This window comes from Pundamilia nyererei, unplaced genomic scaffold (genome assembly GCF_000239375.1).
Source record: "Pundamilia nyererei isolate P.nyererei 1_Seehausen unplaced genomic scaffold, PunNye1.0 scaffold00033, whole genome shotgun sequence".
Taxonomy (NCBI): Eukaryota; Metazoa; Chordata; class Actinopteri; order Cichliformes; family Cichlidae; genus Pundamilia; species Pundamilia nyererei.
The window spans coordinates 3,449,008-3,471,495 of record NW_005187434.1 but is presented as its reverse complement, the minus strand read 5'-3'; the positions used below and the strand labels follow the sequence as shown (position 1 = coordinate 3,471,495).

Sequence of the window (22,488 nt, the reverse complement as noted above, 5' to 3'; positions counted from 1 at the left end):
CACACACACACACACACACACACACACACACACACACACACACACAGGCAGACACACAAACAGGCTCACCCCCTAGCCCTGCAGCCCCTAGGCTTGTCTGCGCAAGGTTAAGCTCCCACTCTGTGAAACATGAAAAAGTGTGTCAGAAAAGAGCCCCTGAAAGAATCGGCTCAATATCATATCGCAGCATGTGTTTTGCAAACAGGTCAGCTGTAGATAAGGACAGCAGGGCCAGATGTTGAATTTGCTGTAACAGCAGAGTGAGATAAGTGCCAGTATCTTATGAAAAAAATAGATCCAAATGGATTTCAACCTTTAAAATCTATGCAAAGAATTATGCATGCGGACAAACATCGAAAACACGCAGGCCTAGTCGCATTAACTAATCTGTGAACAGCAAATATTTGTGTGCATAAGGACATGCTTGCTTAAATGTATAAGATGCAGAAAGACAAACATAAATGTGTAAACTGAACCCCTTTGTTTGCGATGATTACAGTGTCGCTGAGGAAGTGATGCAGAGGCTGCGTGAGCGTGATTGCCTTCAAGTCTTAATGCAGTGTCTAATGGATCTGGGAGGTCAAAGTTAGTGATGAAGAGTCAAGTTCTGTGCATAGCCTCCCGTCTCAAAAGTCCACGAGAGCTCAATTTTAATTCAGAGGCTCGTATAATTTTGACACCCACTTACTGACTGCACTGTTTCACATCCTACTACTACAATAGGAAAACCTTATTTTTGAAGCACAGTCACATATACAAATGAAAAACTATATAAATCATCAGTCTAATTATTCGTTAATATGAGATTAGGCTCAGGTCGCATGTCCATGTGCTAACAGGTGAAAGTTTTTTGCCAGCAGGGATCGGGGTATGGGACTTAATTTGAATGTTTTCTGTGACTTAAATGTGAAATGTAGAGGAAAATTTATTTTGGGGATAGGAAGAGAGTCTCAAGAGAGATCAAGTGAGCCTTAGTATAAAAGCAGTGGATATTAGCTGGGCTTCAGTATCAGAGAATCAGAGGTAGTAGGGATAAAGGGAATGTCGAGGAAACACAGGAAGGAAACAAATTGTTACTCGACCTGCAAAGGACAGATTGTTCTTGTTAAACTAAAATCAATTTCCTTTTAGCATACATTAGCTTCTGTGTACATATGGCATTCGGACTGGTGCTCAAACACGAGTTTCAAACAAATGCTCCCCTCAGATTTTTACTGCAAATCAATAATTGATTATGTACATCAATAAATCTGTGTTGTGCGTGTGGACAGGTTCCCCCACTGATCAAAAAAGGTCAGTTTGAGCCTACTTTCAAGGATGTAACAAGGATTTCAATTTAAAATGAAATTGCTATGTTTAATTGTTATAACCAGAGGTGGCAAAAGCAAAAGTACTGATTCAACTTCTGTACTGAAGTAAAAGTGATACAGTAGAGCATTGGTTCCCGAACTTTTTTTGCTGGGCCCCCCTTTGTTTTACAAGAAAAATATTCGCCCCCCCCCCCTCGCGCGCACATGCACGCACAAACACATCCTTCAACCACACACACCCATATTTTGCTCCATTGCGGTTTATTTCACACCTCAAACATTTAGTAAACAATTAAGCAAATACAAGTAATCTGCAAGTAGTAAGAAAATAAACTACTAACTCTTTTACGCTGCGTCCGCATGTTCCCGGGTGATTTTGAAAACGCAGCTGTTTCGTCCACACGTAAACGGCGTTAGGAATCACCGAAAAGATTTTTTAAAACTCCTTTTTTGGGTTTATGTGTGGACGAGGAATACAGAGTTCATCATGCAACGTCAAAGGTATGTGCCTTTTTCTACGTCAAGCTGTGCGCCACGTTATTGTTTACAGGAGAGGAATTGCAGAATGGCAGATAGTCAGATTAACTTTAATCTTTAATTAATGTTAATCTGACTAACTTTAATCTCTTTAATTTTGTCTCTATCTTCAGGTTTTACACGCTTACATTTACACACGCAGTTACTGTCCCTCTATTTAGAAAGGCAGAGGCATCACGGTGTAATTATTTTACATGTAGTTGTTTTTTTCCCTGTGTAATAATATTCAACATTGCTATCAATACATTTTTCAAAAGATGCCTCTCTGTGCAAAATGGGTTCAAAAACATAAACAGCTGTGGGATACTGTTTGTCCGTTATTTGAACCTAGGGAATAAATCCTGGCAGGATCAGCCTGTAATTATTCGTATCCCACTGTAACTTTACTGTATAAAGAGCTAATATCTCCAAAATGTCAGAAGTAGTTATTTATTACAACAAGTGTTTGTGAACTAAAAATCAAGAATGTGGGATACAAGGATATTATCGTTAACGAAAACTAGAAGTGAAAAAACATTTTCGTTAACGGAAATAAAAATAAAAACAAAAAAAGGAAAACTGTAATGAGTGTTCACAAAACTAAAATTAACTGAATTTATAGCAAAAATGTGTTTAGTTTTTGTAGATTTGTGCGTTTCATACAATAGTCAAGGGAGAAAATGAAGTTTAGTTTCCAGATTTTTTTCTTGCTGTGTCTCATTATGCCAGCAGGTGGCAGTACGTTAGTCGAGTCGTCTGTGTCGCTGCTCCGTCCACGCGCAGAATCATGTCAGGAAAAGTCGGGAGAAAGCGCCAGAGTCCAATTTGGGATTACTTTGAATATGACTGTGTTTTGGATAAAGCAAGTGTCTTGTAGTGGAAAGAGACAAATTATGAGGGACATTTCTAAAAGGGAAAAAAAATCCCACAAACCTTAAAGTGCACTTGAAAAGCTCACACAAGAAGGCTAACCTAGGTTACGTCTGTGAAGGTTCTTAGTCATCCAGGTCATCGTAGTCAAAGGAGCTTGCAAAGAAAAGCGTCTGGACTTCTTTAAGTTACTTGAAGACGTTTCACCTCTCATCCGAGAAGCTTCTTCAGTTCTAAGGTCAAATGGTGGAGAGTCCCAGATATAAACCTAGTGGGAGTGACCCCCCACAGAGGGACAAAAGGACCCCCTGATGATCCTCTAATCGCCTGAGCCAAGATATACATTTTATAGTTGCCTGGTATCAATGCTTGTTCATCTGCCCTAATTTATTTATTTAAAGAACCCATAGGTGGGAATGTGAGTTGTCTGTCTCTGCGTGTTAGCCCTGCGACAGACAGGCGACCTGTCCAGGGTGCAGGGTATGGTAGCTGGAATAGCAACATACCCAAGGATAAGCAGAAGAGCATGACTGATATGATGAAAGTGGGATTTTGTTACACTTAATTTTTGCAAACACAACTAAAACTATAACTGAAACTAAGGATTTTCAAAAAAATAAAAACTAAACTAAACTAGCAAACAATTGGTAAAAACTAATTAAAACTGATATAAAACTGAAAATCTGAAGTCAAAACTAAATAAAAATAAAAACTAATGAAAATTGCAAAACTATTAAAACCCTGGTGGGATACTGTTTGTCCGTGATTTGAAGAGCCCAGCGCGCAGGGAAAACCAATTCTGCAGGGGAGAGCTGCCTCGGCACTTGTGCAGGTGAAGCCAAAGGGAAGATATGCTTCACCATATTTTCTAGTCTTTGGCTTAGAATGAAGTTGGTTTGGAAACATATTCAGTGATGCTTCATCTCCTGCTTTGCGTTTGTGTGGGCGCCCCATGCTAGCAGTGTCCAAGCATTGTTTTGTTTTTTCCCTTTTCATGCGGCCCCCCCGCAATGGCTCTGCGCCCCCCCCCTAGGGGGCGGGCCCCACACTTTGAGAAGGTCTGCAGTAGAGGGTCTGAAAAGTCGCAAAGCTAGCTGAACCTTGCACTATATCAATATGATAATAATAACAAAATATTAGTACATGAAAATACACACTGTATTTTGTTTTTACTTTGCCTTCACACCTAAAAAGAAAAAGGAGTACAGTTTATGACTAAAGTGTGACTAGGCAGGTGGATAAGGGTTAACAAACAGAAAGTCACCCAAAAAACTTTAAAGACACACACATTTACATTTCAGGTCTCCAAAAAACCCAATTTCTATTTAAATGAAAAACTAGGTGGTGTGCGTTGTTGGATTAACTAATTATTGTTGAAAGTAAAAATAAGAGTAATTTAGTTGTCATTTAAATGTGTTCAGAAATTGCAGATTGGTGATGATTCTTTTGATGAATCATGACACAAGCTGCCTTTATAAGTTAAAAGTATTAATATTGGCATTGGCAATACCAGCCCTATATATACTTAATATTGGATCAGTACCAAAATTTGCAGCATCACCAACTAATAACTGAAACCACAACTTATGGACATCTGCACCAGAAAAAAAAAGAATGTTGTGGATGATTCCATCCTACTTTAACTCCTGCTCCTCCTACTTAAGTATAATACTATGAAGGTACATATAATGCTACATAAATTCTATGTTTTTTGCCTTTTCCATCTCTTTGTATGCAATAAGCCTGTGTTGTGTGTTGTTCTTCTCTCCATTTAGGCTCATCTCACTTTGATGTCACAAGCTGTGCATTGCTGGGATTTAATAATTTCCCTAACGAGACTGAAAATGTGAGGAGTGGAAAATACCGATATTTGTGTTAAAAGTAAACGGTTGTCAGAAAAATAAATACAAGTAAGTATTTTAAGGTAATTTTGTTACTTCCCACCTAACTAATGCAGACTAAATGAAGAGGATGCCTTTCTATATTTCATTCTGTATATAAAAAAAGAAAAGAAAAGAAAAAATGATCTTGTATGCTTTAGGCTTTAGCAGAAAGACTCTCAAGAACCAACCTATATCGGAAATAATGTTCCCAGCATACACAAGCATTAGTATTGCACACATACTGTGAGATGTCTATCTTTTTAGATTGATAAAACCCCTGAGTAGCTAACATCTGCTCCAATCCATTCACCGATACGCTATTTTTGCAGAACACGAGTAGCACGATACCGTTTGAAAGCGCTACGTCAGCACCTCTTCCTGAGCATACTCGCGGCTCCCAGTCAGGAGTGAAATTCAATATTACGCTCTATTCAGGCCCCTCTTATGTACCACTTAAAGTGCTCGGTGCAAAATTTCTACCAGAATAAGTACACCGACGTACCCCCTACATTTCCCACTCACAGCACAAATTTTGGCCATTCCATTAATATGTTGAAATTTGATCCTGTTTATAAAAATATATTACTGGTGCACATATATCAGCGGGCTTACAGCAGCAAGATTTTTCATTGATCGGGAAGTGTGATGTGAACGGCCGTGTTGGCAGAGGAGAAATTATAAAGCATTTTGTAACGGAAAAAAGTGCCTCCGCACACTCAGGGGTCCGTGCGCAGAAATGAGACATTGATCCATAATTGGAAGCACTCAGTCATGAAATCAAAAGACTAATTAAAGAAAGAGAGCTTTAATGGCATCCATTTACATATTCAACATAGTGATTCAGTGCTCCTCGCTGACTTATGGCCTGTGAGAGATGGGGGACTGATCCAGTGGCTGTGAAGAGTTGAGTTAGATCGCGCAGGAAACATCTGACTGCATCGGCACCAGACTGAGATTGTGTGGGTTTTTTGCCACCGCTAACAGGCGCATCAATGAAAGGCGTGCAGACACCTGTCAAGGTGTTCTAATAATTGTGAATTATGCATTTGTTATGAGCACAAGTGGCCGTCGATGTAGTGAAGTTATATAGTGAAATCATCGCTTTGCCGAGGAGCTTTTGTGGGTGTCTTTTCAGTGTCTCTTCACACAAGTCAAGGACCGCTTTAGATGCTTCACCATCACCCGAGGTTACAACTCGAATCACTCCAACAACACTCGTGAGTCTGCCTTTGTGAGAAAGTGGGAAAATCTGCACTACTAAACCTGTGCTGAGTGTTTATGTGGGAAGAGGTGACATGCACATGAACGTGTCCGCTGGTCCTGCTTTGACTTGCTCACTGATTAAGAATGAACAGTTTGGTTAAAAAAAAGTCACATTTTGATTGTTTTTGTGGCAAATTTTATTTGTGTTGTTATTTTCTAAGATTAATATCACGTGCAGTCATGACAAATCTTTACCACGCGAGATCTCGTCAAAATGCTGAGATACAAATTCCAGATCAGCTATTTTAAAAGAAATAACTGTGCCGAGTTAAATAAATTACAGCTTCAATTCCAAATGTATCTGTTGTTCAGCACTAGCAGTCAGTTGTACACACTGCCTGATTACATGTCAGGGGTGGTCAGTCCTGCTAAACTAGCACTAAGGCTGCAGGAAGAGAGTGCCTTTAGTGACATTTTACTTTTCCCTGCATGTTATCCTTAAGACAGAGCTCTGCTTTCAACCTGTTAAACCGGGAATGATAACAGAGGACAGCAAAAGATTGCTTGTCAGTGTTAGCACTGCAAGTGCTGTAGTGCAGATGAGAGGATGTGACTGGTACCTTTTCTGTTTGTTTCGCTGCCCATTTCTCTTCCCTGTCCGAAGTCCTTCGGTCATTGTTTTTTCAAATACCATTTCTATACCTTTCTCAACAGCCCAGGGCCTCTTTTAATAGGCTCATTTAAATATTTTTCCTGTGCAGGTTAGATAAATGAGACAGTGCTGGTGCCAGGCCAGGCATTTCTTTAAATGAAATGGGTTTCAGTATAAAGCCAATCATTTTGAAAGCCAAGATAAACTGAGGTTAATTAGAGCCAACTGTGGGCCAGGGTTTCTTTTGCCCGTTCAGTTAGACACGTTTGTAGGGAGGGAGTTTTCGAGTTAAATCTGAACGGAAATATTAAAGACAAGTGGACTTATTCTCCGCACTCAGCTGCCGTTCATCAGAGCCGGAGTGCTGAATGAGCTAAATCTCATTGCAATTCAGTCCAAACTTAGTACTTCTTCAGCAGACACTACAGAGATGTAATTAGAAGAGAAGCAAGCAGTGTGTTTGTTAGTGAGTTTGTAGACAATTACATGTTTACACCTTAGCTCACTTTGTCTCCCTGGCTGAGTGCTACTGAAGTGAGCACTGCAACACCAGCAACAGTTTCAGTCTCACCACAGGTTTAATTTAGCCAAAACTGTGCTGGCGTGCCCAGAAAATGTAATCAGCATAAATATGTTTATGGAGGAAGAACATCTGATTCCACCGCTGTACTCAATGTTGAATTCAACTGGATAGATGATCTCCTCTATGTATGCTGCCGCCCACACCACAGTATCCAACCTGGTCTGGAGCCCATGCACCCAGTTGTGCTGGATGCAAAATATTCATTCATATTATTGAATATTTAAGACTTTGATGAACAGCTACATCATCTTGTCCCGAAAGGGTCTTTTCTGGGATACGATGCAAATGCTGGATCCCCTGTAGGTGAGAGGCCTACCACCAGCATCTTTATCAGGCTGCAAGTTCCCATGATGGCTGACTTTCCCCTCCACAAGGTTACGTCTGCATAAGCCAGCCGTCTTCTCGACAGGCAAAGGCTGCTTTTGGGTTAAAAAAGTAAGAAATGCTCTGAGATTGGGTACTATTTAAATGCTCAAACACCAGAGCCATGCATAATGATATACTTTCTATTCTGCAAAGTGATGCTCTTCAGCTTTGAAGTGCATTAATAGCTAGGAGGGGGATGCCATTACAACTGCTCTTAGATCAGGGACAATGTTTTACAGACCACAATCTGATTACACTAGACTAGCCATTCGGCCTTCCTCCCACAGATTATCTTTCCTGAATCTGAGTGGAATTTGGGGACTTTAGACTTTAAGATATTTTGTCAAATCTAATTACTAAATCATTTTAAAGTCATATGCAAATGAATGAAAAGCATCATCACGTACACAATAAAAGTGTGGTCGTTTCTGGCCTTTGTTTCACGCTGAAAACAAAGATGAAAGGTCTTAATAGATTATAGGGGAGGTTTAAATGCAAAGCAGGCGATTTGCCCTATTTTAAAGCCTTGAGTTGAGGATTTCTACTGTCGCTGCAAAAAGGGAGCAAAACAATGGATGTGGGGAGGAGGGGCGACTGTGGCTGATGACACACTGACAACCTGTTAAATATTTGGTTTCATGCACACAGATAATCTTCTATTTGGAAACACGGTATGATCAAGATTTATACAAACGTTTTAATTCATGACCAAAACGAGCGATTTAGATCGCCATCTAGTGGTCTTTAGTATATTAAACACTTGTCCATTGCCCTAATTTTTCCGGCCTAGAAGCTAGCTGGTTTTTTTTGGGTTTTTTTTTTACCATCTATGGTATAAACTTCATATGTGAGGAAGATCTCTGTTTATTTATGGCTTTAAAATGTTTTATTAATAAAATGTGATTTATTGTCATATAGTCTTTAGAATAAAGTACGCAAATTAAGGTGGAATACCGCATAGTGTTGTATCTTGAGTGAATCTTACTATAAGGTCTGTAGCTACTATCTCATTAACGGGTGGGTGAATCTGAAACTTTGCATGAACATTGTCACACAAACTTTCATTTATCACAATTAGAATAATCCCTATTCTTTTTGATTGTCATGTTGACCAACCGCGTGAATCACTGGTAAATAAAAAGAATCATAGAGCTGTACACATTTTATTAACGACAACGACAACGACAACAACAACGACAACAACAACGATGCATTTTTATAAGCAATCGCACGCTGCCTGATTTTTTTTCAACCTTAAAAAATAAAAAACCCTATTTTCTGGCTTAGCCAAATCTTTTGAACAAAATAAAGGAATAATGGAAATCTGAAAGTAATCAGGCAACGTGCAGCTGTTTATTTTAATAGGGAAACACACAATTAAAAAGTGAAAATAATAAAAATGTGTTTATCTCCATTAAAAAGGTACTTTTGCTTGTTATATCAAGAAAGCATTATTAATAGCTTTAATCCACATAACCACAGCAAGAAAAAAAAGTGATGCAACCCTCCAAATACTAGAGACCATGTTCTAATCCTCCAGGGATTAATCTCTAAGAGAGGGATATCCACTGATAAACCTTCATAATTCTCAAATACAAACCTCAATCTGTCTCTTGTCTGCATGTACACTTTTGATAGGTGGCATGCACTGTGGCATGACATGAGTGAATCTGAACTACCAAGCCGTATTCCCACACCTCTCAAAAGCTTTTCAGGATTCCACGTAAAGCCAGTGAAATGTACTGTATGAAGAAGTTCCATATTTTCACAAAGCTTACTTGAAAAGTTTCATGGCCATTTGGTGCAGATGTATGCAGCACTGATAATGTTCTCTGCTGAGTTTTATTACTGGCTATTGGTGAACTAGGAGAAAGTGCAATGAGGCACATTGGGGCATATTTTCCCAATATTGTTTCCCTGGCAGTTGAGCAGGGGGCCAGCACGAACAGTCAAATGTAATCTAGGCTGTCTATTGTAATCATCTGGCTGTCCTGGTGTGTGTGTGTGTGTGTGTGTGTGTGTGTGGGTGTGTGGAGGGAGGGGGCATAGTATATGCCAAATCTCTGCTCCAGTACTGATAAAGGAAACCACGTCTCCCGCTAAAACCATTTTGAATGTTTCTCTGCCAGCCTTACAGTAAAATAAAAAAAAGGACTCGTTAAAAAAATGACAGTTTGGCTGACACAGATGAGTACTGATCACATGCCAATTATATAATTAAGAGATTAACCAAAATTTGGACTAGTGTATTTTGGTAAATGCTATCAATGAGGCTTCAGTGACGGAGTATATTTACGGTAGATGGAAGCCACTGAGTCATTATTAAGGGTGTTAGCATAAGGACTGTCAAGTTCCCGTTTGGCCCTAATGTAATTAGGCAATTTCATTTCAGCCTCGATTTATGCAGTATTATACAGCATAAAGCCTACAACATGTGGCTCATTCTCAGGACTACTGAACCCTAACAAAACTTCATTTGTTCAGACAATTCTTTCACATGTAAGTCAGAAAGACAGACAGATCGACAGACAGATAGATAGATAGATAGATAGATAGATAGATAGATAGATAGATAGATAGATAGATAGATAGATAGATAGATAGATAGATAGATAGATAGACTGTCTGTCTGTCTGTCTAGAGAAACACTCACATATAAGTATGAATTTCTCTGAAGCCCCAAGAATGACAAGGACCACACATGCTTAATGTTCTTCCAGGGGGCTTAGAAGACTATAACAGCTATCTTGAGGCCTTTGTTTTATTTCAGTTTTGCAATAAATGACACAAACAATAAATAATCCTGTTTTAAAGGTTTTCTAAACTTTGAAATGGAGATATATTGTGGGGTCGCTACAAAATCTCACCCGTTATTACACAGCTGTGTGATTTCTTTCCATCTGGGATCCTAAGTATTCACACTGATGAGATTTACAAGCTGCTGCTTTAGTGGAAAAGTCACGTGTCTTTATAGCAAAATGGATGAATGCCGAATTTAATTATATTAATCCGAACTCTATGCAAATGTGATTCAGACAATATAAAACAGGCTGCGATGAGACCGTTATTAAATTAAGCAAGATTTTTAGATATATGCTATATCTTCCCTCCCCCCCTGCTCCTACTTGGACTGGCTCCCTCGTGAAATGGCTGTAATGAGTGAACTGCCTGCCGACCCTCAACTGGGTGTGGTGTGGGCGATTAATGAAGTGGTGGCTCTCAAGAGAGCTACATCTGCACCCAGACAGACATAATGAACAACCAAGGGCTGGACATGGCACTTTTACCGAGGTCTCCACTTATGCCTTGTGACATGCTGAAGAAGCAGGACTGCTTTCGTTTTGAATGAGCTCACCTTTAATGAAGACAAAGGAAAGCTTTCAATCTAGTGCATTTCACCCAATAACATGTGCACTCCACACGGGCATTTTTGTCTTTGTAGCCCCATCGCTAAGAATCTCAACCTGTCAAAGAAAGGGCGGTGGATATAAGGTTAAATAATAATTTACATATAAATGAGGCCATAAATGCTCACTTAAGATCCAAGACTGTCATCTCCCATCACACAGGCCCATAAACACAACAGGAAGTACCTAGAGAAAAATCATTCTTCTTACAATATATCAATTATTCATTAAGAACACAGGATGACAAATAACAAAGAGCAGAGAAATATGGAAAAGGGGCCAAGCGTCTTCTCCTTGGTGCTGCTGCGTGGCACATCGAAGGTATGCAGAGAGAAAAGTGACATATTTTTCTACCCCAAAAATTTGCATCTTTGTTTTTGAACAGAGGGAAAAAGCACGCTTCTCATTTCAGGTCAAAATACATTGGTTTTGACAGCTTAAGTCTTGACTATGACAAGGTGAGTTCATTCTTTTTTTCTTTTTTTTTTACCCCTTTGCTTTATTGTTGGCTTCAAAATAGCGACCATAGAAATAGAAAACCACTAACTTACAAACTCTTTAGGAACTGAGCTATAAGGTAATGTGTTATGTGACACAGCACAACTGGGGCAGATCTGATTTGACTTTTTTCATAACAACAATGTGAACAGCTCTTATCTCACTGTGGTGTTGTTGTTGTTTCGTTGCATTGAATCGGAAAGACCTGCCGTCAGCTTTTCCTTTGGTGGCTTTAGGGAGAATTCAGCTCTGTTGTTTCCAGTTAAAAGCACACCGCATCTTCTCACTGTAGCAACCCTTGATGAAAAGCTGTCACCTCGCTATTGCTGTTATTGGTAGAGATGCTGTCGGTCAGGGAAAAGTGCACAGGTTTGCATTTCCATAGGAAAATTCAGTCTGCAGAGCTGAGGAACAGATTCAGCTGTTCATCTTGATCAAATTCAACAACTTCTAAGAAGAATAGCTACTTTCAGCTGCTCCCTTATTCACAAGGGTTCACCACAGCAGGTAACCCTGCAGATTTGATTTGGCAGATTTTTGCACCAGATGCCCTTCTTGACACAACCCCCGAAGGGATTTACGCCTCCTCCCGGGATCAAACTAGGGATAATTTATTGGTCTTATTAGTGTGTAAACCAGTAGACCCATGTCTGAGCTTAGGAAAAGAAGTTCAAAAATCATATTATCTATTTTTTGATTTACAACAATTAGATGATGATACAAAAAAATGAGGGTTGAGCGAAAGCAGTTTTTTTTTCATGTATTTCCTACATGTGTAGTCACAGGGAGTCAGGTGTGGTCAGAGCATCAGGTGTGAACGTGTACAAAGTAGGGACTCAGCTGGCCAGGGCGAGCCGCTTAAAGCGAGTGGCTGAACCGGCACATAGTGTACACCTGACACACCGTCTGTAATGTCGTGCTTTCATGCACACATCGGATCTGGACAACCGTCACGGCAAACATACATACAGGCTTCAATTAGCAGCTCCACAGACGTTATTCAAAGACACTTAAGTCTAGGAAGCAGTCCAAGGTAGAGTGACAGTGCAAATTATTCATTTGTACAAATGGCATGTAAAACGATGATTAAAAGTCTGTGTTCCTGCCTTGTCCCTTTGCAGCCTGTTTGTGAAGTCAACAACCCGACATTGGTAAAATCATGAGAGCATTTTACTAACAACTTGTGTATTTGTTAGCATAATGCACTGATTTAAATAAGAGCTGCAGAGCCAGGTGAGCACACTCTTCTAAATTTAAAAAAAAATCCTTTAAATTCAATGGAAAATTTGAATGCTTGTCATAAATGTTTGAGAATGCACAAACATAGTAATTGGTCAACCATTAGATTCTTTTCAGATTTATCTTCTATTCAGAAATGATTCTGTTTTCCACACGTCGTCATGAGGAACGTGACTTCAGGGCTGCATCCTAATGGTAAAAACAACGTGTAATCAGACACACAGTACAGGAAAGAGGAATGACTCAAAATGTCCAGGAAATTGCACAGGACAATGTTCTGCTGACTTTTGAGTGTGCAGCAGTATAACATAGTAGCAAACAGGAATAGAATAGAATAAAATAGAATAGAATGACCCTTTATTGTAATTGTATATGTACAGTGAACTTGTGGGTACAAGGAAATCCACACTTTTGAGATGTAAGACTGGTCTAAGCACTTTAGGAGTAAATGGAACATATTTTTGATTAGTGTGGGTCTAATTTGCTCCATCGTTAACTGTAACCTATGGACATTTTCTTTTAAAAGATGAGGAAAATTTTCAATTGAAAACAGACTCTATTCTTACAGAAGAATGGCTTTCCAGAGTCGCAGTGAAGAAGTAAATAACTAAATCCTCAAGTGAGTGCTTAACTCATATTTAGATAATCGTGTATACATCCTGTTGTTCAAAAACAACTTTAAAATGCAAATGGGATCCTCACTTGTTTGACCTATACCATTCACATCCCTCATCCTCCCCTCTGCATGGAAGCAGCGGAGGAGAGACCAAAGCAGACTGAATGACAGCTCAACAGATGAGATAGCAATGTTTAATCCCCTTTTAAAAGAGCTTCATTGAAAACACTCTGAGCGGGGAGGACCAGACGAAAGAAAAATTGGAGCATTGTGCATTGTATAGCCATCATGGGGCCTCTTTGGTCTTCTCTGTGAAGTGACTTTGACAGCTGTGGAGATTAAGGAGCAGCCCAATGTACATGGCCCAAACAGCTGGGATTAGACTAGATATGCTCACTCTTGTCTCTGGCTTCTTCACTTAGTAAATCAATAAAACATGATTTTACTACTGTAATGGAGAATGTGTATGTGTGGGTGAGAGAGACGGTGAGGTCGCGGAATAGCATGGAGAGAATAAAACCTGCTTAAAGGAGGAAAATAGCTCCAGAGGCAAGGAGGAGCCAGCTGCCAAGTGTTGCTGCTCAGTCCTACTTAGGCTGTTGCTGTAGATCTGCTTAGACCTATAAGTAAAGCAAAGTGTATATGGTGCATGAATATATGAGTTTCTAAGGCGAAGCATGCAGTTGGATAAACTTTGAAAAACTTAAAACTGAAATTCAAGTTGAGAAGTGACCTTGAAGAAAAACACCTTTAAGCTAGCCTCATATAACCGGACAAATGCAGATTAGTGTGCCAGCTCTCAGGTCAGTTTTGACTTCTAAAGGGTGTCATCCACAGCCTTTGTCACAGTTCTGGGTCAGTTTGATCCAGTATTATGAGTTGTTGTGCTTTGGTGTGTTTTTGCATTTTGGATTCTTTTCTTCTTATTATGATGATGATGATGATGATGATTATGAATCTATGTTTTAGTTATTCTTGTTTAGGGATTAGTTCGTAGGTTTTGTGTTCTCATGTTTATTGCAGGTTTAGTTCAGTGTCTAGTCTGTCTCAGTGTCGTGTCTGCGTCTTCGTGCAGTGTTTTCTTGTTTCCTGTTTTTTTGTGAAGGTCTGCGTCTCATGTGAGTGTGTTCAGTTTACCTCCCTTGTCTCGTCTCGTTAATTACTCCCGGCTGTGTCCACCACTTGTGTGTAATCTCCCTGTGTTTCTTTGTGTGTATTTAAGTTGTGTCTTCTGTCATTGTAGTTGCTGGTCCGTCTGTGTATCCACCATGTCTCACTCGTGTGTTTTCCCTGCTGTCCGTCGTCATTCTCCGCTGCTCATCCTCCTTCATGTTCATGTCCGGGTTTGTGTTCACTAGTTTAGTTGTTCTCAGTTTAGATAGCCTTCTGTTCCTTTTGCCGTTTGCCCATTTTTATTTTGTGTTTAATAAACCACCCTCACACCTTTGCAAGTGCCTGCATTTGGATCCTCCTTTATTTCTTCCACACGGCTCATCTCACTCGCCGTAACAGCCTTAGACCAAAATACTTATTGGACCTACAATAATTAGACCTATAAAAAGTCATCTTAAAAACGTGTGGCATTGTGCACTGTAGGCAGAGCTGTGAGAACATTTGTGTAAACCGGAAGGAGTCCAGATGAATTCTGCCAGAACAAATGAAACATGACCTCCGAGTTTCATCTGGTACCCATGCTACCTTTAAAAGCTTCCTTATTCTTGGACACTTCTAAAGTAGCTTTGTATGACTCAAAGTTCAGAATAATCTTTGCTTTTCTTATACTGACCACTGGTGAAGTCGCTCCATTCAGTTCAAAAAAATCATTAAAAGCCCCAAATTAGCAAAGCACTCATGCCTGTGATGAGCCTGATCACAACTGTACTACAGAGATCTAAAATGCATTTTAGTATTCAGGTTTGTAACAAAATATGATGTAAGATCAACTCTAGTCCAACACCTTTAAAATCTCACAAGCTTTAAAGCAGGGGTCCCCAATCCCAGTCCACGAGGGCCAGTGTCCCTGCAGGTTTTAGATGTGTCCTTGATCCATCACAGCTGATTTAAATAGATAAACAACTGTCTTGAAGTTCTCCAGAGGCCTGGTAATGAACTAATCATGTGATTCAGGTGTGTTGACCCAGGGTGAGATCTAAAACCTGCAGGGACACCGGGCCTCGTGGACTGGGATTGGGGAACCCTGCTTTAAAGCAACAAAAAACTTCCCAAACAGAAATCAATTTCAGCTTTCAGCGGCCTCAGAGTGCATTTAATATCTTATTCGGTCATGATAACAAACATGTTAGCCTAAGATATTCTCACCATTATTTCTATGTGAGTAAAAATAGGCTGGAACAGACAGACGCAAACATAATGATAAGACTGAGCTGTCAAACCTTATTATGCGACTGAATGGAGCGTCTGAAAAGTTTTTTCAGTGCGGAGGCGACTTTGAGTTCTTGGGGCAGTTCATGTATGAAACTGGCTGTTAATAAAGTCCAAAAATGTACTGCCTGTTCTGAGAAGCAAAAATATTAAATCCTCACATAAAAAGGCCACTGAAATCTGAGCATAAGCATCTGCAACAGACACAGCATGACTCAGCTCCTGGCTTATATGTAGCTGTGCAGATTCACAATGACACATCTATTAAAATCTATTAATTTTAGACGTGCAACTATTCAACGGCACGCGCAGCTGTGTTGTTTTATGTGCTGTAACACTGCAGTTAGCCTACAATCACTCCTTGTAATGATCCACTAATAGTAACATGTCTAAATAAATCACTGGACCAGCAGCTTTAAATTACACATGTTTCACAGGCTGCTCTACACTTAAATAACCCCTGCACAACTTTGATTATAAAGTTGCAGTTGCAATGTCAGGAGTCTTGTTTTCTTAAGGGAGTGGTTTAGAATTTGCTAAGTGGAACGAAAGCTTAAGAGCGAATAAGTAAGCCTTCCCCAGCTTCACATCTGCCTCTAATCCATAAAATTACACCTGTCACTAGAAAGTTAGATTTATTAAAACTATTTCCTTATCCGAGAAGGAAAAACTATTAAAACGCACAAAGGCCTTCAATCAGCACTTAATTAACGCGGCAACCTTTTTTCTACCCCCCCCCCCTCCTCTTGCGCTGGCAATCACGTTCCTATCTGCCAGATTAGTTTAAGGATGTGAATGCAGATGGGAAATGACCAAAACAACTTTGAGGCCTGCTAGTGGAGAGAGTAAGTACGCAAATAAAAACGACAGCACGAGGGAAAGAGAGAGAGACGGAAGAGGGGATGCTGCACTAGTCGATTAACTTTTCTCTCTCCACAGTTGTGTCAACAGACGTGGCCTTTATGTCAAGTCAAGTGTGTCATTTGAGCAAAGAGAACATCGCTTAAATAACCATTCACACGGTGCCTGTGAGTGTGTGTGTGTGTCTCCTTCCAAATGTGAATGATCAGCAACTTTTTAATTCAACAGTAAAAATCACTCTGGCGATAAGCCTACTGAAGCCATCTAACTGATGCTACTAACTCAAATTGTGCACATCCGAAAAGTGACAACTACCTTTTTAGCGGCTAATGTGAAGTCAGGCTGTTGAGTTCAGTAGTTATGAACACATTAAAAAAAATAAATACACATACTAAAAAGCTGTCATCAGTGAGGAACTTACTTTAATGTCTTATAATTGAAGGTCATGAAGATGTTTACAAGTCACTAAGAGGCCATTCTCCCAAACTCGATATAGTCATTCAAAGAAAAGCACTTTATGGGCTGACCTTTGCTGATCATAGCTGGACTCCTTCCTGCGGCAGTGGAGAGTCACCACTCGGTGGCCTTCGCTCCTCACATCTTGACTAACTATCCACTGGGTGGGGTTGCTGGGGCGAGCGCCGAGGAACGTCACGCCTTCTTTTAACTTCACTCTGCGGAGAAAGCAAAGAAAACGTGCCCAATGATTGCATATGTTGTTGTACATCTACGAGTTACAGGATGGATCCTTTTTTTGGTCATTCTGTTCTGTTCATCACTAGCGTGCCTTCAGCTGGTTGTAAAAATGCGTGTCATTTCATATTTGCGCATCCTTCATGTGCGCGTTTCTCTACACTCTCACCAGGATTTGATTGAAAATGTATCAAAACGAACAAAGCAAAGCCTCGCCGGGATGTGCCATGTGTGGTAAATGTGCTGTTTGCCATGACATCAAGTGGGAAGTGACCGTATCATTATGCTATTCCTCTCCGTTCCTCGCCTCCATCAGTAATAGATTCACTCCCTTGCAGTCTGAAAGAAAATTTATAAAAAGGTTTCTTTGACTGTGGCAAAATAACAGCATCAATGTCCTTGGCTTAGCAGGCTACAAAGAACAAAAAAAAAAGTCCAAAGGAAATAAAAGAACATAAAATAAATCAAAATCTTTGATGAACATAACCCAGATTATAAAGCACATCCTCTGAACAGAGACTGATTTAAAGGTAAAAGTGCTGACATAAAATATGTTTAGGCTAATGTTTCAATCAATAACATGGTCCCAGCCCCGTGCGATTTTATCGGAGAGTGGCAGCAAAGTTCCAAGATTGAAGAGAAGACTAAATTATAACAGAAGGCCCAATCACTTTCCCCATCCAATCCATACCAGGTTGGCAGATGAGACCAAAGATAAGGCTTTGCTTTCATCCTGAATTTGTTACTGCACTTTAAAATGCAATTGCATGTCTCCATGCCAATGAATATAGCGGCCCTCCCCAGTCAAGCCTCTTTCTTTGATGTAATATCGTCTCATGTTGTGAGGGCGGTTATATGTGAGAAGTGAAATGGGTAATATGACAGATGGTATTCTTCATCTCTCTATAGGAACAAAGATAAACACACTTAAGGCAGCTCTGTGAGAGTGCGCATACTCCGTGTGTTTGTGCGCGCGCGTGTGAAATAATATTTCTTTGTGTTGCTGTGTTTCTGAGATAATTTGATGTCTTTCTGCCAGCTGCTTCCCTTTTGAGATGTGCGCATATAGATGAGATCATATAGAACATTTATAGAGTTTTCTACAAAGTCGCATGTTTAGTCTCGATCAGAGTATCCAATTTTTGGACGATGCAGTGATAGGTTGCCATCTTTCAGACCATGCTCAGAGTACAGTGAATCGTGAGATCCGCTGACAAATTGCAGGTCTGTGAATAACAGGCAGTCTTCGCACAGTCAGCTGCAACAGAGTGAATGCCTAAGTATCTGGTAAACATATATTTTGCCTATTTTGGCTACCTGTGAGGTAAAGGATTCACTTTAAATACCTTTAGTTCACATATAAATGCTTGCATGGGCTTTTCCTTGAGTATTTGCAGAGATATTACAGTTTTATATCCCTTGTTGAATGCTTAAACCAGCTGATCAGCAGCTGTTAATAGTCCCAGACTGGTTTCTACAGCCTCGCAGCTGCAGCTCTGAAACACTAAAACATTTGAGGTCAGGTTGTTTGCTTCTCTAATAGCTTTCAAAGCTCACCTTTGCTCTTTAGCCTTTTCACCAGTGTCATTCTGTGAACAGTATAAGATGTTAGCTTTAGATATTTAGAATTATGTTTTAATCATGTTCTATATTTTTAATTTTTTTCTCTTATTGTTTTGTGATTTCAACTTCTCCATTGTTTTAGTGATTGTTGTGTAGCATTTTAGTGAGCATCCAGAGCAGTCTCCTGTGGGTCATCTTAATAGAACGCAACATGTTGAAAAAAATGCATGTGTTGGTGTCACGCCATTATTCAGCTGATGCTCTGCAGCCTTTATCAAGCAAAGGAAACACAACTGAAGATTAGTGAATTAACACTACAGAAATACAAATAGTCTAAATAGTAGCATAAGGCTACTCTAATGCACTTACACTTAAAGGAAAATTAGTGAAACTTTAATAATCAGCCTGTTTACAGCAGTTGTGTGGCATCCTTTGTGAGAAACTGGCAACACTGACAAGGAAGAAAAGCCTAAGAATCCTTCTGGATATTTTTGCCCCTAATTGATTTGAACATTATTTGTTAAATCTGTAAACTGGCAGCGATCGATTCAGCACTAAAAATCACCAAGGTGCCCATGAAAAGTGCTGCTCTTCTCAGAAAGCCAGTGAGGAATGTAATTCTCACAGTATTTCTTTTACTTGCAGGTGTTCAAGCTACGAACTGCGCAAAAAAGAGATAAATACAAACTGAACTGGCCCTACGGTACCAGCTCTGCTGCTTGTTATATTATCATCAGGCTTTTGTAGAATAATAAAATTCATACTCATGTTTGTGTACCACTGCAGTAAGAGTGAGTAATAGCTCATAACAAAAAGTGGCCATGATACAATATATTTGTCCACAATGTTGGCTACAAGGCTATTATGTATTTCCTTTGAGGGAATGCAAAAAGATCCCAGTTGTTGAAATACTTGAAAACAGCGTGAAATCACAGATAGAGGGAAAATAGCTACATCAAAAAAAAAAAAAGATTTACCACTGCATGTTGTTATGCAATCACAGAGAACATCCCAAAATAAAAGCTTGATGCCGCTCTTAAAGGATTAATCACACACTAGGTTTTTTTTCTATTAAAACTAGATTCACTGTTTAAACCAGAGAGAAAGACAATGCTGTGGTAAAACTTTCAAGCAGTGGCAAAACAACACAAAAAGCTTGTGTACAGTCCTCCACAGGTCCCAGTGGGTGCAGCAGGGTCTTGTATCTGGTTTCTTTACACTTGAGTGATCAGGATGTCTATCAGTGGCTTCTAGTGAGGTCTCACAATGTTTTTAGTCCCAGAGGGGAACCAGTCATTACTCCACAGACCATATCCGAGCTCACAGAGCAGTTGTTGGAGTGCAGTTGAAGTGTCTTTTATTGACTTAATGATCACTTTGGGCTTGAACCAGACAGTGTAAGAGTCACGTGCAGGTTAAATAGCTCACATTCAATCTCAGTGACTTCTGGATTTATGCTGAAACCTCAGTCAGGCATTCTCCATGTAAATAATCCTCATCAAAATGCACTTTTTTTTTTTTTTACATAATGCTAACATTACTAATTTAAACTAAAAGAAAGAACAGTACAGGATAGTTTCATTATAGCAGGACAATTATAAACATGCCAAACTTATGCTACAGCCAAAGTCAGATGTGGGGTGAAGAATTGGTGCCAGTTCATTGTTTACTAGGTGTGGGTGTTCTAATCTGCTAATTGTAATTCAGGAAATAAAATAAAAATAAAAATGCATGGAAATCAATACTAAAATGCTATGTTAATCCATTCAATACTTGTCAAGTCATCTCAGAAAAGCCCAGAGCGTGACTCTGCAGTGGATATTAGAGGAACAGTCAGGAAATTGCAACATAAGTTGGCATGAAAAGGGTTTAAAAATCTATGCAGCAATATTCCCATCCCTACAGAGCGGTGACATATACATAGTTGAAAATAAACACGAATATATATATATATAGGCTGCTCTACAAATGCATGAGTCATCTTTATGCTTGCATTATTTTTATGTGTTTTTTTTGCTTGCCTTACAAATTTCAAGCTAAACTTAATCACACAGCTCTATGACAGGACTCCGGTAAAGAATGAAGTACAAGTCAGAAAGTAATCCTTCTCAAAGCTTGACAAGCTGACACTCCCCTCAAAAGTGAAGGAGAGAACACTTTATATCAATGCATCTGGGCTCTCCTCAGTCACTAAATATGTCTCCTGTGCAGCCACAGCACTGAACTGTGTCTGAATGTTCTGAATATTAAATATTACACAACTACAGGGGGAGAAAGAGACAACAGCCCACAGTGGGAAGAAAGAGAACAGGAAAAGAGCGTTTAGCTGGCAGTGTAAAGTGACGTAAGATGCAACTTCTTTAAAGTGTCAGCGACTCTAAGAGACCCTGACAAGCCTCATTTATACCACAGTACTGTAAGACAGAGACAAAAAGGACTGAGTAATGAGAGTAATGGATGCAGGGAGTACATGGTTTGTACTCCCAGTTGTAGTTTTCAAATCACAGCTTGCTATTTATGCTGTAAAAAAGAAATAAGTAACATAGCTATAAGTAAGGTATTTACATTTTTTCATCAAGCTAATGATGAAAAAATGATTGTAGTTTATTATGTTTTGACTACTTTTGAAATGGGCAGTAAAGCTGAAAAGTCCTAAAACACACATTTAACCCTCTCAGGCTCAAATTAAGTTTTTGTTGCTAATGCACAAAAGAATACCTGCAGTGGTACTTCTAAGTAAAAAAAAAACTCATAAAATATGTATGTGGGGTAATCAGGTTGTTAGCTTTTACTTGTTGCAAATCTGCAACGCCTGCCTTGAGGGTTAAACCAGAAAAAGCCAAAAATACAGCTGAGAGTCAAGCAGTCACACAGCATTTGGTAGTCAGTTGGTTGTAGGCACTGATTTAAATGGCAGATGAGTGAGTTCAAATTCAAAAAAGGAAGAAAAACAAAAATCAGCTAAGAGGCGCTGTCTACCCAAGCCTCATCCCAAGGGCTTTGCTGATTGGCACTGTCAGGAAATATGAGAATATATGACAAGTTTGAGGCTAGATTTGATCAAGCAGAGGGACATACTGACCTAAGAGGTTATTATGTTGTTAGCTATATCTGTCAACACACAGCATAGAAGATGGATGTAGCTAGCTTGACACCACCCACTGGTTTCTGAAGTCATGTTTTACAGACCTTTCCACCATGACCATTTTGGCTGCAAGATATCCACACACTCATTGGCTAACAACACATGTCATGGCACAAATAATCCTCACATTTGAAACACATGGCCAAGGTTTCCAAAAAATACTTATTATTTTTATTTTTTGTTCAGTATGAGCTAAAATGAGTCACTGAGCCCATTTTTAATTTATTTTTTAACCACAGCTATCGCCATCTGATGGCCTTCACACAGACGGCAGGTTTAAGGTACTTCCACATTGGCTTAATTTTTATGACTCGAAAGCCACGCCTATGCTTAATACTGTCTGTGGTTCAATCATTCACCTGACTATGGTAGACTGGCAGAAGGAGAAAAAGACGAGGGCTTTGAAAATGTTGTCTGTCTCTCAGTTATTTCAATAACTTTATGATCGGACAAAGAAAGCACTGCAAAGGATTGGTTTTAGAAACCAATCCTTTTGTGAGACAGAACTATTCAAACTATTTGTGCTTGCAGTGAAAAGTGTAAAATGAAATGACCTTTCCTGTAAGCAACAGAATAAATGCTCGATTATATATATATGTGTACATATATACATATACATATATACATATACATATGATTAAGTGCCGGCCATTCTGGCTACCGAGGGAATTTACAGCAGTGATTATTACGGCTGTTTACAT

The 22,488-nt window shown here is 39.5% G+C and overlaps 1 protein-coding gene across 1 annotated transcript in view; it reads right to left on the bottom strand.

Moving 5' to 3' along the window:
• Nucleotides 1-22,488, bottom strand: part of si:dkeyp-14d3.1 (transmembrane protein 132C) — a 164,261-nt gene that overhangs the window by 65,318 nt on the left and 76,455 nt on the right. Inside the window, exon 3 of the mRNA XM_005729627.1 lies at nucleotides 16,914-17,060. Coding sequence (XP_005729684.1) covers nucleotides 16,914-17,060 — 147 coding nt within the window. The remainder of the gene's footprint in view (nucleotides 1-16,913; nucleotides 17,061-22,488) is intronic.